This window comes from Dendropsophus ebraccatus, chromosome 3 (assembly GCF_027789765.1).
Source record: "Dendropsophus ebraccatus isolate aDenEbr1 chromosome 3, aDenEbr1.pat, whole genome shotgun sequence".
NCBI lineage: Eukaryota > Metazoa > Chordata > Amphibia > Anura > Hylidae > Dendropsophus > Dendropsophus ebraccatus.
Window position 1 is genome coordinate 152,846,001 of NC_091456.1, and position 18,020 is coordinate 152,864,020.

The 18,020-nt window shown below is 40.4% G+C and overlaps 1 protein-coding gene across 4 annotated transcripts in view; it reads left to right on the forward strand.

The window, feature by feature from the left end:
* LOC138787390 (uncharacterized) overlaps positions 1–16,684 on the forward strand; it is a 406,633-nt gene extending 389,949 nt beyond the window's left edge. For 2 of the 4 annotated variants that reach the window (XM_069964666.1, XM_069964667.1), the window contains 9 exons: positions 12,230–12,250; positions 12,398–12,412; positions 13,189–13,272; positions 13,357–13,404; positions 13,743–13,817; positions 13,961–14,061; positions 14,778–14,919; positions 15,835–16,030; positions 16,507–16,684. In XM_069964666.1, the coding sequence (XP_069820767.1) occupies positions 12,230–12,250; positions 12,398–12,412; positions 13,189–13,272; positions 13,357–13,404; positions 13,743–13,817; positions 13,961–14,061; positions 14,778–14,919; positions 15,835–16,030; positions 16,507–16,564 (740 nt within the window). In that variant the 3' untranslated portion in view covers positions 16,565–16,684. Of the gene's footprint in view, positions 1–10,214; positions 10,543–10,637; positions 10,713–10,806; positions 10,891–12,229; positions 12,251–12,397; positions 12,413–13,188; positions 13,273–13,356; positions 13,405–13,742; positions 13,818–13,960; positions 14,062–14,777; positions 14,920–15,834; positions 16,031–16,506 lie in introns of those variants that run through there. The other 2 variants (XM_069964668.1, XM_069964670.1) reach the window with 2 other exon arrangements.
* The last annotated feature ends 1,336 nt before the right edge of the window (positions 16,685–18,020 follow it).

Here is an 18,020-nt window from a genome sequence, read left to right on the forward strand (position 1 = left end):
CCACCTACCCACCATTAAAAGTATAGCGTAAATCCCATGACAAGTGTGTAACTGCAGTTTCTGGCTATGTTTCCATACAGTATTTTCGCTCAGTATTTTGCAACCAAAACCAGGATTGGATTGAAAACATAGAGAGGCTATGTTCACACACTGTTAAAATTGAGTGGATGTGTTTTGAAATAGCATACGGTATTTGCCATTAAATGACATCCATCGACTAGATTTCAACAGTGTGAGAATAGAGATGAGCGGACCTCCAGCATGCTCGAGTCCATCCGAACCCGAGCGTTCGGTATTTGATTTGCGGGGGCTGCTGAAGTTAGATGAAGCTCCAAGGTTGTCTGGAAAACATGGATACAGCCAATGACTATATCCATGATTTCTACATGGCCTTATGGCTTTATCCAACTTCAGCAGCCACCGCTAATCAAATGCTGAACGATCGGGTTCAGGTGGACTCAATCCACTCCTGGTTTTGGTTGCAAAATACTGACCTAAATACTGAGCAAAAATTCTGTGTGGGAACATAGTCTCTGAGTGTTCAAACTAATTAAAAATTAAAACTGTTTTGTGTGTCTTACAGAGACAATTATTCTTAGTTTGTGGGACACCCCTTTAAAGGGGTAGTGTGGCGCTCAGAAATTATTCACAGAATAACACACATTACAAAGTTATACAACTTTGTAATGTATGTTATGTCTGTGAATCGCCCCTTCCCCGTGTCCCCCCCCCCCACCCGTGTACCCGGAAGTGTTGGTGCATTATACATTACCTGATCCGTGTCGAGGGCCGTCCGCCATCTTGTGCCAAACGTCATCTTTGGACGGATGGCTGAGTCGCTGCCGCCCGTCCCCCCTCTGCCGCGTCACAACAGTGCTCAGCCGCGATTGGCTGAGCACAGTTATGCTCAGCCAATCGCGGCTGAGCGGCTGATGACGCGGCCGATTGGCTGAGCACAGTTATGAGACTGGTGTCGGCATGTGACAGGTGAGTATAGCGCACCACACTTCCGGGTACACGGTTGGGGGTGGTGGGACACGGGGAAGGGGGCCATTCACAGACATAACACACATTACAAAGTTGTATAACTTTGTAATCTGTGTTAGTCTGTGAATAATTCTTTACTGCCGCACTACCCCTTTAAGGTGCAACATAAATGTGAAGCAAAGGGAATACAAAACTGGAATATTAGCCTTGGTTTTTCTTCTCCTTTCTATGTAATATGACTGTAACCTATTGCTGTTGCTAGGACTGTGTGTTGCTCAGTATTCATCCACACACAGATCCTAGCTGTGAGAAAATGCGAGTAATTTAACGTCTTTCTTCTGCCAAAAAGCGTTTATTTAAACATAAATAGAACCAAGGAAATAGCCGGCAGGATGTGTGGAACAGCAAATAGAAAAGCTATTTTTTCGCAGCCGGTATAGTTGTGATAGGAAATCTGAATAATTGCATGTTTCTGCTTGATAAAATCACATTCGCTATCTATAGGAAAAACAAAGATGAATGACAGAAGCACAGTTCCGCAATGTTTCTGTCTCTGCTGATGTCTACTGTATTGAAGGTTGTCATCCATGTTATACTACTATACATAGACATTTACATACATAGACTTTTGAACTGAAGCAAATTCTGGGTGCTTTTATACCTTAATTTTTTTTTTGAACTTCTAAGTTGTTTGTGTTTATTTACTTTATTGTCTCTGTGTGGAATATACTGTATTTTAACAGGCCAGGTATCTGACTGTAAATGGAATCTAAAAGCAAACAAATAGCCAGCACTTTAGTGGAGTTTGCTGCAGCAATTTTCTATTTTTGTCTGTAAAGGGAATCAGATTGAAAACTAAATCAGATTTCCCTAAAAATAACTACCAACTAGAGATGAGTAAACTGGGTTCGGGTTCGAGTTGATCCGAACCCGAACGTTCGGTATTTGATAAGCTGGGGCTTCTGAACTTGGATAAAGCTCTAAGGTTGTCTGGAAAACATGGATACAGCCAATGACTATATCCATGATTTTCACATAGCCTTAGGGCTTTATCCAACTTCAGCAGCCACCGCTAATCAAATGCCAAAAGTTCGGGTTCGGATCGACTCGAGCATGCTCCAGGTTTGCTCATCTCTACTACCAACCCATTATAATGTATATAGGCACAGTAATGGTCACACTGCACCATTTCATCACCATAAAAAGAGTAGTGCACTGAAAAATCTCAGGGACGGATGTAATCACCATCTATGTATGATGATATGTTGGCACTATAGTAGCAACAGGAAAAAATATTTTAAGTCAATAGAGGTAGCATTGTCAATATCACTGTAATTGTGAAATTAGTTTACGAGCAGTTCTCTCAATCACACAGTATGAACTACAATTTTGCCCTGAAGTCAAACAAATTATTAACTTTTTGGGGGGTTTTCTGGGTCTAAAATAAAATACTAAAATGTAATTTAGGAGCAGGCACCATTCTTTCACTGACACTGTGTGGGTCTCCTAATGCTTCTCTGTTTACAGTCCTACAGAGTGGTGTGTTGTCCACAGGGACGTTGTCAGTCATGTACAGCTCACTGTATTCATTGGTCAGCACCTCTCATCAGTAGGACGTGATTGGCTGTCTCAATGGATGACATTTCTTCCTTCAAGGGTAAAAAAAATTAAGGTTAGAAAATTCCCCAATGCTTTTAACTGGCTGATAGTTACCCTTTAACCGGCTGATAGTTACCCTTTGTTTTATTTACTTGCAAAGGTTATTTAAAACTCTCCATTTATTTTACTAAAGTTTAAAGGGAATCTGTTACCTGTATATTATGCTCAGAGCTGCAGACATAAAATGATGTTTTTCTTATAAGCTCAGAGGCAGGGCTGAGCGGCTGCATGCATGCATTCTCCCTCCCCCACTCTTCCCTCTCCTGCATGCTAGACGTACAGGGCTCACTTCTGGAAACCAAACCCTGTAAATCAATCATGCAGAGTTCTGAGCATGACACAGAGCTCACAGATTCTCTATAAAATGATATTCACATCTGACATATTTATCCCCTATCCACAGGAGATGACTCACTAATCACGGTGGGGCTATATGCTGTAATGCCTTATGATCTGAAGAATAGGGACCTCAGGCCATTGCTTCCATAGAGAATGAATAGAGATGCAGCAGCCATGTACGACTTGCTGATCCATTCTAACAAGAGACTGGGGTCCCCATTCTTAAGATTGTGTGGGCCCTAGCAGTTGGACCCCTGTGACCAGCTACTTACGTTATATTCTATGCATAGAGGAGAACTTTATCAGATAGGACTACCCCTTTAACATGAGTTTCTATAAGAAAAAAAAACATTATAAGGCTATGTTCACGTTGTACAATGGCCGTGATTATTAAGAAAATATATGTTACCTCTCTGTCTATGGGATCCCGACCGAAGTGTATACACATAGTATACGCTCCGTCCGGGATCCCTAGTGGCGCCACAAATGTCAGTTTTCTGTGGCCGCTATTCAGTGAATAGTGGACGCAGAAAACCATGCCAGTGCACACTATGGAGCAAGCGGCAGCTCCATAGTGTGCAGTGGAGAGTTCTGATGCGGGTGCGCACTGATGTGCCTGCATCAGAACCGCGCCGCCGAAAAGATTATCCGGCCAGTACTGCAGTACCGGCCGGGATGATCTTTTCAGAGACCAGCCCTTCCGTGATCAGCCGGTCTCTTACACAGTGTGCACATAGCCTAAGAAAAATAAGAACAATTACAATAGCTTAGTAAGTGTAAGGGTCCATTTACACAGAAAGATTATCTGACAGATTATCTGCCAAAGATTTCAAGCAAAAACCAGGATTTGACTGGTTTTGGCTTCAAAGATCTGTCAGATAAATCTGTCTGTGTATACGCACCATAAGGCTGGGCTCATGTTATGTTTTTGCAATAGTTTTTTTTTTTTATCTGTTTTTACAAATAAGGGATGGAAAGGTTTTTGTGTACTGTATGTAAAAAAAATTGATGCGTTTTCATTTCCCTTTATTTATAATGAAAGTCAATAGAAAAATGGATCAAAGCGGATGCACACAAATACATCCATTTTTCCATCCCTTTTTTAAAGCCATGTTTTGTAAAAACAGATAAAAAAATGGATTGCAAAAATGTAGTGTGGCCCTGATCTAAGACACATAAAAACTTTTCTTATATGGGTTGCTATCCACTGGAAAAGTAAATGATGCATTATTTCTGGGGCTCTGATTGAAAAAAACAGCGGTCCCTTAATTTTCCATACACTTGTATGGCCATCGCTCCATTCTCTGTCTATGGGAATGATACTTATAGCTGAGCCTGATCTCGGTTAGTCCCATAGCAGTGAGTTGTGATTTTAATAATACGTTGGCAGTGTATTTTTTGAACTACTTCATTTGTGGTAAACTCCTCAAGAACCCCATTAAAAACCTTACATTGAAAGGCAAATAAATATGTAGCCCAGTTTTAGCGTATGTTTTAATATCCTCCATTTTCTCAGAGAAAATCCATTAGATTGTGATTGTTATGTTGTAGAAACGCATCATAGAATTAACAAAACAAAGATTAACATTTCCCATAAAAGAACGAGTGAACGTTAAGCAAACTGTATTCTCGGTGATTTGTTCTTGCTAATAAACGTTTCCTTTAATCCCTGTATTTGTCATCATGATGGCGGCAGTGCCTGATGCAGCTATTAAGTCCGATGGCTTCATTTTTCTAGCTTATTGCCGCAAAGGAAGGCAGTCTATGTAACTAAATTAGACCCAACTTATGTGATGATATATTCCAAGATATTCCATTGATAATGAAGTTCATGAAGTTGAATCGAGTTATCCAGATGTAGTTAATAGCTATAATAGAATAAAGTCAATATTTTTCATGCTTGCTGTACTCCGTGTACTATATTATTTTGTGCTTGCCTTCTGATGAACCCGGAGCTTTAAACACACTTTCTACACAACAGATTTACTTTCTTCTAATTGATTCATATAATGTTAGACAATCATCTTCATGGAAACCCAAATGTCTTTGTTCTCATTGTCGGCATTTAGTAGGTCGGCAGTAGGTTGGTGGGCCGCCAGTGTCCTATATCAGGGGTGTCAAACTCAGATACATAGTGGGCCAAAATTAAAAAATTGGACAAAATCGTGGGCCATCCATGATATTTATTAAAGCGTGCAGAGCGGTGTGCGCCTCTTCCAATAGTGGCGCACATAGTAGCCAGCCCTCCCATGGTGGTAATGTTACCACGCTGCCTGGACGTGACTCATTCACTTCCAGGCCAAAGGCTTAAAACTGCCTGCGTCCTAGAAGACTATAATATAGGTGGTCTGAGCGGCCAATTGGACAACCTATATTATAATCCGCTGGGACATTGGCGGGCCAGTTCTAGGAAATCAATTGATGTCCTCGGCAGGCCAGAGTTTGACATGCCAGTCCTATATCTTGCCCATGCTGCCAGGTCCTGCAATGTACCCCGCTCTGTTCCCCGGATAATGATCTCTCTGTCCATGAATTTCATGGTCTGGTCTATGGAGCCCATGTGCATCCAATGTCAGATATTTAAAGGGCCAGCATGTGCTTCCCTACATCTGTCTATTTTAAACTCTAGTTTAGAAACACCTATTGTCAGAGTTGGGGACTGAAGAACACAAGACTGGTGCAGCCCTGATGTTGGCACCCACCCCGCTGTCCCTGCCTACTTACCTCAATTGCTCTTAGGTAGCAGTGGACAACTGGGGGGCATTCCCTAACTTAAGTAAGTGAACACGGAACAAGACAAACAGACATATAACACAATAGAACAGGGTCAGAAAACCAGGGCTGTAGAGGCAATAAATTGCAGCTCTGACTCCGGTTCAGACTCCTGAACTTTATCAGGACCAACTCCGACTCCCGAATCCAGCTCCTTCATAAGTGGCCAGTAAGACACCAGGGACTTATTTGTCCAACTAATGTAAAGTAGAACTGGCTTAGAAGCTTCTGTGTAATGTCCTACATGTTCCCGGAGTGACTTTTGAGGAAATATAAGGCAAAAATATAAAGCAGATTCTCCTGTGTGTGCAGGGGATGCAGCCAGTCTCCAGCCTCCATGTCCTGAACAACTCAGAACTAGACTAGATGGAGCAGGTGGTATTTTCTTACTGACAATCTTCTATGTTTCTAACTAATATTCACCATACACAAAGACACACCGCTAACAATGCCAGATACCTGTGATATAGAGGTCAATCATAGTGATATAGAGGTCAGGCATAGTGATATAGAGGGGTCAGCCATAGTGATAGAGAGGGGTCAGCCATAGTGATAGAGAGGGGTCAGCCATAGTGATATAGAGGGGTCAGACATAGTGATATAGAGGTCAGCCATAGTGATTTAGAGGTCACATATAGTGATATAGAGGGGTCAGCCATAGTGATATAGAGGTCAGCCATAGAGATATAGAGGGGTCAGACATAGTGATATAGAGGGGTCAGCCATAGTGATATAGAGGTTACATATAGTGATATAGAGGGGTCAGCCATAGTGATATAGAGGGGTCAGACATAGTGATATAGAGGTCAGCCATAGTGATTTAGAGGTCACATATAGTGATATAGAGGGGTCAGCCATAGTGATATAGAGAGGTCACATATAGTGATATAGAGAGGTCACATATAGTGATATAGAGGGGTCAGCCATAGTGATATAGAGGGGTCAGACATAGTGATATAGAGGTCAGCCATAGTGATATAGAGGTCACATATAGTGATATAGAGGGCTCAGCCATAGTGATATAGAGGGGTCAGCCATAGTGATATAGAGGCCACATATAGTGTTATAGAGGGGTCAGCCATAGTGATATAGAGGGGTCACACATAGTGATATAGAGGGGTCAGACATAGTGATATAGAGGGGTCAGCCATAGTGATAGAGAGGGGTCAGCCATAGTGATAGAGAGGGGTCAGACATAGTGATATAGAGGGGTCAGACATAGTGATATAGAGGCCACATATAGTGCTATAGAGGGGTCACACATAGTAATATATAGAAGGGTCACGCATAGTGATATAGAGGGGGTCACACACAGTGATATAGAGGGGGCACACATAGTGATATAGAGGGGTCACACATAGTGATATAGAGGGGTCAGCCATAGTGATAGAGAGGGGTCAGACATAGTGATATAGAGGGGTCACACATAGTAATATAGAGGCCACATATAGTGCTATAGAGGGGTCACACATAGTAATATATAGAAGGGTCACACATAGTGATATAGAGGGGTCAGACATAGTGATATAGAGGCCACATATAGTGCTATAGAGGGGTCACACATAGTAATATATAGAGGGGTCACACATAGTAATATATAGAAGGGTCACGCATAGTGATATAGAGGGGGTCACACACAGTGATATAGAGGGGGCACACATAGTGATATAGAGGGGTCAGCCATAGTGATAGAGAGGGGTCAGACATAGTGATATAGAGGGGTCACACATAGTAATATAGTGGCCACATATAGTGCTATAGAGGGGTCACACATAGTAATATATAGAAGGGTCACACATAGTGATATAGAGGGGTCAGACATAGTGATATAGAGGCCACATATAGTGCTATAGAGGGGTCACACATAGTAATATATAGAAGGGTCACGCATAGTGATATAGAGGGGTCACGCATAGTGATATAGAGGGGGTCACACACAGTGATATAGAGGGGGCACACATAGTGATATAGAGGGGTCAGCCAAAGTGAAAACAGCCTCAACAGGACCCAGAAACACGCTTTACAGCAGCCACATGAACAATAGCTAAATGAAGATTCAATGACTTCATGCCTAGAAACTGAGTTTTCTAGGCATGTTGTTTAACCCGTGTAGAGGTCATTGTGCAGGTTAGCTGTCACCATCTCTTATTGTGTATGGTGAATTCTGTGTTTTCTGTATATCAGTGTCAACTATTACTGTAATCCTGGAATATAAAAATAGAAAATCACAAAAAAAAATTAACAGATCAAAAAACTTTCTCATTATTTTCTGCTCACTCAGTCCCTTTAATAGAAAATGCATTAGTACTACAAACTACGACCATGTGTCCGAATGCACTTTATACATTCCTCATAAAGGATCTTAAGAGTCCAAAATGTTACTGTTTTATGCCACTGTAGCTTAAAATAAAGTTTGCAATATTTTAATAAAACATAAATGTCTGCCGTCCTGCTTTTTTATCTGCATCCTGACTCAGCGGTCAGACCCGAGAAATATTTGCTGTCACTTATTCTGAGGTAATTCATTATAGTCATTTCTTTCATTAGAAGTAAGTTTAGAAGTGACAAGTACAAATCTGCCTGTCAGATGGAAAAAACTGGAGGAATTCCATGGCGGAATTCTCTGCTGCGGAATCCCGCCAGCCTCTGTGTCATACTGGCCGTCTATGGCAGGCTAGCACGACATGTCCATTCTTCCGCGTGGAGAGAAGAGGCGTGCTAGCCTGCCATAGACGGCCAGTATGACACAGAGGCTGGTGGGATTCTGCGGCAGAGAATTCCGTTTTGCTCCATGTGAACTGGCTCTTATGGGGAGCAATTATTCCAGTTCTACAGTGTCTGTAGAGCTATTGTAATAGTTACTACCTGGGTGGCAAGAAAGGACCTAAAGGTTACAGATGGAATGTAACATGACATGACACTCCTTTACTTTTGCCAAATGGTTAAATATTAATAATATTTAATTTAAAGGGGTAATAAAGCGGAAAAAAAATCTTTCAAATCAACTGGTGCCAGAAAGTGACAGACATTGGTAATTTACTTTATTAAAAAAAAAATCTCAAGTCTGCCGGTACTTATCAGCTGCCGTATGTCCTGCAGGAAGTGGTGTTATTTTAAGTCTTGAGAGCAGGAAAGGTTTTATATAGGGATTTGCTACTGCTCTGGACAGTTCCTGTCATGTATATAGGTGTCAACAGAGAGCACTGTGCCAGGCTGGAAAGAATACACCACTTCCTGCAGGACATACAGTAGCTGATAAGTACTGGAAGACGAGATTTTTTTTTTTATAATAAATTTTATACATTACAAATCTCTAGCAATTTTTTAGAACCAATTGATTTGAAAGTTTTTTTTTCCAGTGAACTACCTACAGATATAGCCCAACTTCTGTCCTGCAGAATCCAGCGTTTATCTATATAGTATGCATACTGATGAAGCTGCCATATGACCACTGCTAGTCTGTGTCTACAGTCATCTGCTGGCTTCTCTAGGAGAATAGAAAATACAGCCAGTGATTTCTCATGACGTATATTGCAGCCATTTATATATTTCTCCTCCGTCATTACAGAGATCTATTTTATACAAGATCTTAGTAAGTCAGGGGCACAAGTCACATAATAAGACTCCGATCCATAAAGCCTTGTATGTATCCGACTCAGAGGTTTCATCTTCATATCAGATTCCAACAGAAATCCAAGACACAGTAGTGTTACATGTAGTGCAGCTTTGTCCAGAACAATATCAGACACCACACAGCAATCCCACCGGACCCTATTACAGCCATTGGGGTGTGTTGTGTGGTGTTAGTATTTGGCATGCAGAGGGTCCGGCACTGGCATTATTCTGCTATGTCTGCTCAAATGAGCAAAACAATGAAAATGTTAGAGGGTTTGTGGCAACTCTTTTGGAAGCCCCGCACTTTCCTGATAAATTTGGTGTATTTGAGAGAAAAAAGCAGAACATAAAATCCATTTTATGGCTTTTCTTTAAAGGCTAGATTTGCCTTGTGTTCCTGCAGTACATTAGAGGTATCTGTCGGCATCCAATTAAAAAAGGGGTGCTGCCCTATACTGTAGCGTACTGCAAGGGGCCTATTCAGAAACATGGTGTGAATATATTCCCATTTTATTCATATTTCCAGTAGGAATAACAGAGGAATGGCACAAAAAGCACTAAAGGAAAGAACAAAAATGATCAAAATCTAAAATATTCCCAACTCCTATTGTTCCCCCTCTCAGACAGCTTCTTTAATTCTATGTGTAATCTCTATAATAATGTTTCTAAGTGAACATCCCAATTTCCTTCTATTATGATGTCCTACTATGATGTCACAATAAGATTTCCCCCTAATCTTTTCAGCTGCTCTTGTGTTACAATGTCTAATTTGCATATTGCCCATGACATCATCTCATGATGTCACAATGACATACACCATAAGACATTGTGTAATCCTGTACGCTGTGTCAGTTCCGTTTTCCTCTCTGAGGAGATAGGATCTGACTGCCAGGCGACCAGTGGTTACTGGTAGCCATTTGCTATTGTCTGCATTTTGATTATTAATAATGATGTGGCACTCAGCACTTATAACATCGGTGCTAGTTGCCAGTTGCCTATCCTGTATTCCCTGTGACAAAGAGGGAAAAAAGGCTATGGAGAAATACACCATCCTCATCCAGGACCAGATCCTGGAGGAGACCCTGTCAGGATATCTATCCATAAAGAACATGGCCTATGCTGCACAAAACCAGATAATGGATTACCTGAACAATGAAGTCCGCATGATGGGTAATGATATTCTTACTTTTATTATTACATTTTCTGTATGAAGATTAAATAAATGAGATAAATGATGAAACTTGTTTTTGTCTTTTCATTTCCAGACAAATACACAATAAGTGACGTCGTGTCCGAGTATAAAAAGTCCGTGGATATCATAGCCGGATTGGAGTTTACAGGTAAATACAGAGTTTTCAATGTAGATAAAGAGAATATTATGTCATCAGAAATGGAGCAGAGACTAATTTTATTATTTGTCTTCATTTATTCTAGGGATCCACCTACTTAATGTCATTCAACTTCAGTTTCAAAAACTTCAAGAAAGGATCAAGCCCATAATTGAGGAGGCTGAGAACCGTAAGTGGAATAGTCCTTCCTGTCCGGTCCATTTCCCTTATTATAGCTCTCTGTACCAGAAGCGTCCATTCTGCAACCGACCAATCCTGCTGCCTCTAACTGCCGCTCTCAGCCTGGAATATAGGATGGGGACAGTGGAGAAGTGGTTGCTATGGCAACAAGGCCAGGTGTGGTGGTGGGCGGTTCAGACCAATAAATGCTAATGAGTACAGTTACCTGCAATGCTATGGAGACCATGGAGAACACTGATATTAACCCCTTAAGGACACAGCCTAAAATGGCAATAATGACCAGGACAATTTTAATTTCTGCATTTTTGCTTTTCCTCCTCCTTCTAAGAGTCATAACTTTTTATTTTCTTTTTTAACAGTAAAACTTTTTTCTTTGCAAATAGGTATGATTAAAATGGCCCTACTGTGACACGTCTAACACTTGTATTTACACAGGGCGATGCAATGTCATTTTTTGCACCATGATCTCTACTTTTTTATTAGTATGATATTTTTGTAGATGGGACGTATTGATCACTTTTTATTATTTTTTTTTTACACAAAATGTTATGAAAAAACAGCAATCCTGGGTTTTTTCCTTCCTTTTGTTGGCGCTGTATACTGTGCAGAAACAATATTGCTATATTTTAATAGATTGGACAATTACGCACTCTACAATATATAATATGTTTATTATTTTTACATGTTTTATTTATAAAATGGGAAAGAGGGGTGATTTAAACTTCTATTGGGGAAAGGTCTTTGGCACATTGTAAAAAACTTTCTTTTTTTTTACACTTTTTGAGTCTCCCTGGGGAACTATTACATGCAATCATTAGCATAGCATTGACCAGTCTTATCTACTATGTAATACAGCCTGCCTGAGGCAGACTTTACCTGAAGGTGAATGGCGGGCAGCTGCATGATTGCATTGGCCCGTCATTGATGATGAGGACGCAGTTGCTGATAGCTATGAAGAGAGGTCAGCACCTGAGCTCACTTCATAGTTCCATATCCCAGTGTTGAGGGCATAAATGTACATCCTGAGTCTTAAGGGGTGAAGAGTTGATCCAAATCAAATGGGCAAATAACATGCTGTATGTTGGGAGTTTTGTAGAGATATGTTCTCACATAGTATTTTTTTCAGTTTTTTTCAACCAGAAACAGGAATGGAACTGACAGGTCAAAATATAATGGAAAGATTCGCACATTTTTTGTGTTTTCAACAAATTTCAGTTTTTGGTTGAAAAAAGACTGATTGAAATACTGTGTGGGAACATAGCCATATAACACAGTTATAAAATTAATTTTTTCACTAATAATTTACATTTCTATATTTCACTTATTAGGGAAGTGCCCAAACAAGCAAGGTGAGTACTTATATTTTTCTATTAGAATATATTACATTATTATCATATGCAAATTATTTACAAATACATAGTGACCTTGTGAAGAAACATGAGAAATGAATCTGACAACAAAAAAACTGATATTTGTATTTTTCTGTCCTTTTTCAGACTTTGACAACTGTGGTAAGTAGATTTTATATTTTTAATATAAATGTAATAATATTTTCTATAAAGGTTATTTTCACATGGGCATTATCTGCACTTTGTCTCAAAAGTTATGTGGTTTCACTTAAAAAAGAAACAAAAAAAAAAAATACACCCCTCTCCTATTGACTTCAATGGGAGAAAATGAACCATATGGAAAAAGAAGTGTTGCTTCTTTCCATGCAGTTACTGCTTCCATTGAAATGAATGAAAGCTTTAGAACAGTACACCCCCATACCTTGCAACCACTGTGACTGACACACAGTCACAAGGTTTTTGTCCATATGTCTTAATATTGTACATTTTATACACAATGAATGTGAAGGAAAGTGATTTTCTCACCAAGTAGCCGCAATCTTAGGGTAATGAAACCCACTTAGCTCCATGAGGAAGGAGGAGTTCGAACCTCCGAAACGTCCGCGAGGAGGACGTACTTGGGCATCCGGAAGTGAGAGTCACATCAGCTGTGAGCATGTTACGTTTTGTATGCTACATCTATGTAAACAAGAAAATAAAAAAGAACACTGAAGTCAAGTCGACTCTGTGAGTATATTGCTCCGCAGCCAAGTGGGTTTCATTACCCGAAGATTGCGGCTACTTGGTGAGAAAATCACTTTCCTTCACATTCATTGTGTATAAATTGTTTGCTTTACCGGACTGGTCGAGTTCGGGAGTGTGGAGGGTGCTCATAAGTATTGCAGTGCGTGGTTACCTGGTTTAATATTGTACATTTTAACATCTCTGCCTTTCCCCAGGCTTACTTGTGGAAAATTACATCCAGTGTGACACCTGCGAGGAGCAGAAGATTATTTGTGCTGGGGGCCCTCCGAGTAATCAAGGTATGGTTACTAGTAAGATGTGATAATGCAGTAGTACCATACAGAATAGACTGAATGATATATGATATATTTCTCTCTTCACAGAATACTTTGAGCAGTGCAGCTGTGTATGCACTAAACATACATGCTTTGGTAAGTTATATTATTCTTCTATATATAAATGTACATATTTTATGCAGTAAAAACACAGGACCTAAAACAACCATGTATACTTTCTTATTAGTATTCAAAATCCTTCTAATATTTCATAGTTCCTGAATGAGAAGGGTGTTATATTATTACAAGTCTCCAATGAGAAGCCTTCCGGTGCCATAAGCAGAAGTGGAGCACCATTTGGGGCAGCCTGGGTTTTGTCCAGGGGACAGAGGGGCGATACCCATGACCAAGTGACTATGAGATTTGTTTTTAGGAAATATTATAAATCATCTTTAATAATTGACTCATGAATGATTTTTTTCTTCTTGTATCAGATTTAAAGACTGAATATGAGTGCACACCATGCAAAGACCACGCATACAACCTTGAAAAGGTTATTGACTGTGGAGGTAAGTTGATGGTACATAATAATCCATCTCTCTACACAAACAGAGGGAGGCCCACATATGGAACCCCTCTCTATGACGCATATATGTTTTTATGCTATATGGAAAGTGCAGTCCTATATTTCTTGTTAACTTTTTTTATCTAGAGAAAAGCAAAGTTATTGCGGAAAATGAAGACCTTATCCTAGAATGCCAACATGACTGGTACGCCAAGCTGGAGGACGGTTTTAAAAACCACTTTCATAAGGTAAAAACATTGAAAATTCCTAATGAAAGAAACAAAAAGTAGAAAACTGTTGACACCAAAGGGGTTTTACCAGCAACAACACTCATCAGCTATCTACAGGATAGGTGGCAAGTGTCTGATCGCTAGGAGCCCTGCTGTGAGGAAATGGAGCTGCCAGGCATCTGCATAGCTGCTCTGTTGCAGCGAAATCCGCTGTGAATCCATGTAGTGTGAAGGTCTATGGGGTTACATATCCACAGCGGAATTTTCATTCTGTCAGTATGTGACCCGGCCCCTTTAACCCCCCGCCGAGGCCGCGGCTTTGTGTGAGGCTCCCGGCTCCCCTCACTCCCCATCAGCCAATCAGTGCTGCCATGCACTGATTGGCCAGGCACCTGGCGATGAAAATGAAAATTCCGCTACGCGTATGTGACCCATTCAACTTCACACTATCAGGATCCGCAGCGGATTTCGCTGAAAACTCGCAGCGTGAGATCCGCTGTGGATCCGGTACGTGTGAAGGTACCCTAACTCTATCAAAGTATCAGGCTTAGATGAGACCTTGAGTGCAGTTAGGGGAAGAAAATTCTTTGAATTATAAACTAACTTGGCAGTGATTTCATTATTAAAGTTACCTTGTTTGTTGTATTCCATGGTCAACACCGTGACATAAATAATCTTAGTTATAAGCCCCTGAGACATATAGGATCTAACAATCATATTTATTATCCCTCCAGAACGCTGATCCAGATATAATTGTCACTGATGAGGCCAACATTGAGTTCAGGGGCATACAAAAACACGAATCTGGAAAGTACACCTGTATCACTGTACTTAATTCCGGGGTGCCTGTGGCTAAACATGTGTACAATGTGAAAGGTATTATTACATTACATTATTACTGACATTTTACTGAATAATGGATTTAGATATATTGATGTATGACTATTGTACTGTACAAGATTCTAGTTCTAAAATATAACTAATGTAATGTAACTTCCAGGCTATGTACACACCAGTTTTTGAGCAGTTTTTTCTACCTATAAAATAGTGATATATTTAGTAATAGACGGCTGTTTATTTTCTACCTCTAATGTAATTTACGGCCAATAATGTCAGGTTTTTTATTCCACATCAGCAAGTATTAGACACGTACAATCGATTCTTTTTTGAAATGCTCAATACTTCATTTTTTGTAAGCAGCTCATATACGTGTGTACATTCTTCATACAAGAAGTAACAATATCACCCAGTGACTAAGTCTGGCATCTAAACTTTCCAAACATCCTTATCCATATCAACACATTGTGTCAAGAGCTAAATTATGGCAAAATATCTCCCCCCCCCCCCAAATCTTCAAATAAGATGTTTTGAAGCTGCGGAGCTGATGAGATTAAAACCCACCTGTATATTTATAATCACCCTGCAGATCAATACTTTTTCATTGCTGTAAAATTCCTGTATGACTTGTGTTGGGTGAACTTGCTGAGCTGCTCGAGTTTCCATAGAATTTTTTGGACCAAACATTTGGCATTTGACTACTGGCAGCTGAAGTAGGTCCAGGGAGTCCATGAAACCAATGGGTAGAGCTATAGGCGGTATCCATGTTTTCCTGACAGCCCTAGGGCAGCAGCAAACTTCTCCGGCCACCAGGAGACAACTGCCAAGTGTTCGGGTTTGGAGAATGTTGCACAACCCTGACATTTTGGCAAGTTTGCTAAAGACTATAACTTCTAATATTTTTAGATTTTGTTTTCTTGATATTATGTACTATTAACACTATTTTTTATTTAGTTAAAGAAAGACCAGAAAATGTGGTTGAAGAACATTATCTCACTCTTCCTACTCTCCCTGAAGAACTTGACCTCCCTGTGTTTGAGCTGCCAACTGATGAACAACCAGTGATCCATCATCATCAGCATAATAATACACCTTTCCTGGCAATATGCGGGGCTGTCTTTATCACCCTGATTCTGATCTCTGCCATATGGTATGTAACACTAATAAGATACTATTAGGCTATGTTCACACTACGTTCTTTTTCAGTAAGGAATGGACGCTGATTGCAATGGAATCAGCGTCCGTTCTTTACTGCAGGTGCGGCATTGCATTGAAGTCAATGCAATGCCATCCGCTGTATGCACACATTGGTATTTTAACGCCCTTTCTTTAGAAAGGGTGTTAAAATAATGTACATGCCTATTATTTCTGGACGCTGTTCCCACAATGTAAAGTCAGCCGGCGGCTGCACTTAACATTTAAGTGAATTGTAGTCAATTGTAAAAACCATTGAAGTCAATTGTAAAAAAAAAAGAACGTTCCTGCAGTTGATACAGAGATATAGACCTATTATAGATAACTATGCTATCAATATTTATCATATGTAATACATATCCTAAGCCACATAGTTTACATGTTTAGGATGGTAGACAGCAACTAACTGCCCTTCATTTTTATTTCTTTCAGTATCTTCATATTCTGGTGGAGAAAGAAAAGAACAACTCAGCCCCAAGAAAAAGTATGAGAGAAAACAAAAGAAATCCACCCCCCCCCCCTTTTCCCATTTCCTTTACCCCAACCGCCAAAAAATAATTTCCCTTACCTGTCCGGCAAAAAAAAAAAAAAAAAAAAACTCCCAATGTTATTCTCCTACTTAAATTTATGAAAAATAAAATGTATGTATCTGTACATTTTAAAATTGGTGTCCTGGTTATCTCTCAAATACTTCAGGAGCTGGACTGACTTTGCACTTTGTATAAACATTTGGAGTGTTCACACTGGGATAGATCTATCAATGTTTTAGACAGGTTTTTAGACGTGAAAATGTCGCTTAATTTTGCGCACCCGCATAGCTGCGCAAAATTTTGCGACATTTCACTGACTTAGACTGATCATGCCTACTTCAGCTTACGCTGAAAGTAGGCATGATTTATCATGTGCGACTATCTAAAATAGTCGCACATGTGTCGCAAACTCACTCCACACTAGAGGTGGTCTATTTCACCACCTATAATGTGGAGCCGGTATGCTCCATGGGTCGGGTGCAGTGCACCCGGTCCATGGAGGGTAAAGGGTTAAGTAGTGATGCAGTAGCATCACTACTAACCCCCTGGGGCTGTACAGTAAGGAGGGGTGCTTAGCACACCCCTCCTTGCAGTACAGGAGCGGGGAATCCCTTAATTAAGCCGGGATTCCCTGCCTACAGGGTTTCCCACCCAAAAGCAGAAAGCAGTCTGCTTCTGGGTGGGAAATTTAAAATCCCGGCACAGAAGTTACAGTCTGGCTCCCAGGGGCTTAAGCTCTTGCATATATTAGACCTTCCACCCCCTACGTCCTTGCGCATGAGGAAGGAGGAGCCTTATCCTCCGAAACGTCCGCAGGACACCAGGTGGACGCTTGGGTGTGTGGATCAGCCGGTGAGCTGAAGTGTACCGAGTATCTTGTTAGAAAATAAAGAAGCAAATTGGATTGCAGTACCAGTGTTTGGATTCCTTTCTACACTGGTATCCCGCTCAGCAGGAGGACTACTATCTTACGATACTCAGGTACTCTCGTGTGTTACACGTATTTACTCTCACTATTTTCTTCTGATATTGGTATTGGAGGGTCAGTGGAGACCCAATAGTGAGTGACTTAGCCTGAAGGCTTTTAGTGCGATTGATTTCTTCTATATCAAAGCAGAAATAGACCACATCTAGAAAAATCCCCTGTTGATAAATCTCCCCCACTGTGCCCATTGCCTGAAGAAGCACAGGGACTCACAATTTGGTTGCGATACCTATATAATCTAACCTATATAATAACACGGCTTACATGTTGCTCCTGAGCCATTGGTTGAGAACCAATATAGTACATGATACTTTGTATAAAAACTGACAGTGAATATAAACTTCTTAAAGGGGTATTCCCCCAAGAGCTAAAAAAATGAAATGCTCCCAAACCTAGCTGGTCTTACTCGCCAAGTCCCCCTGAGTATTTTG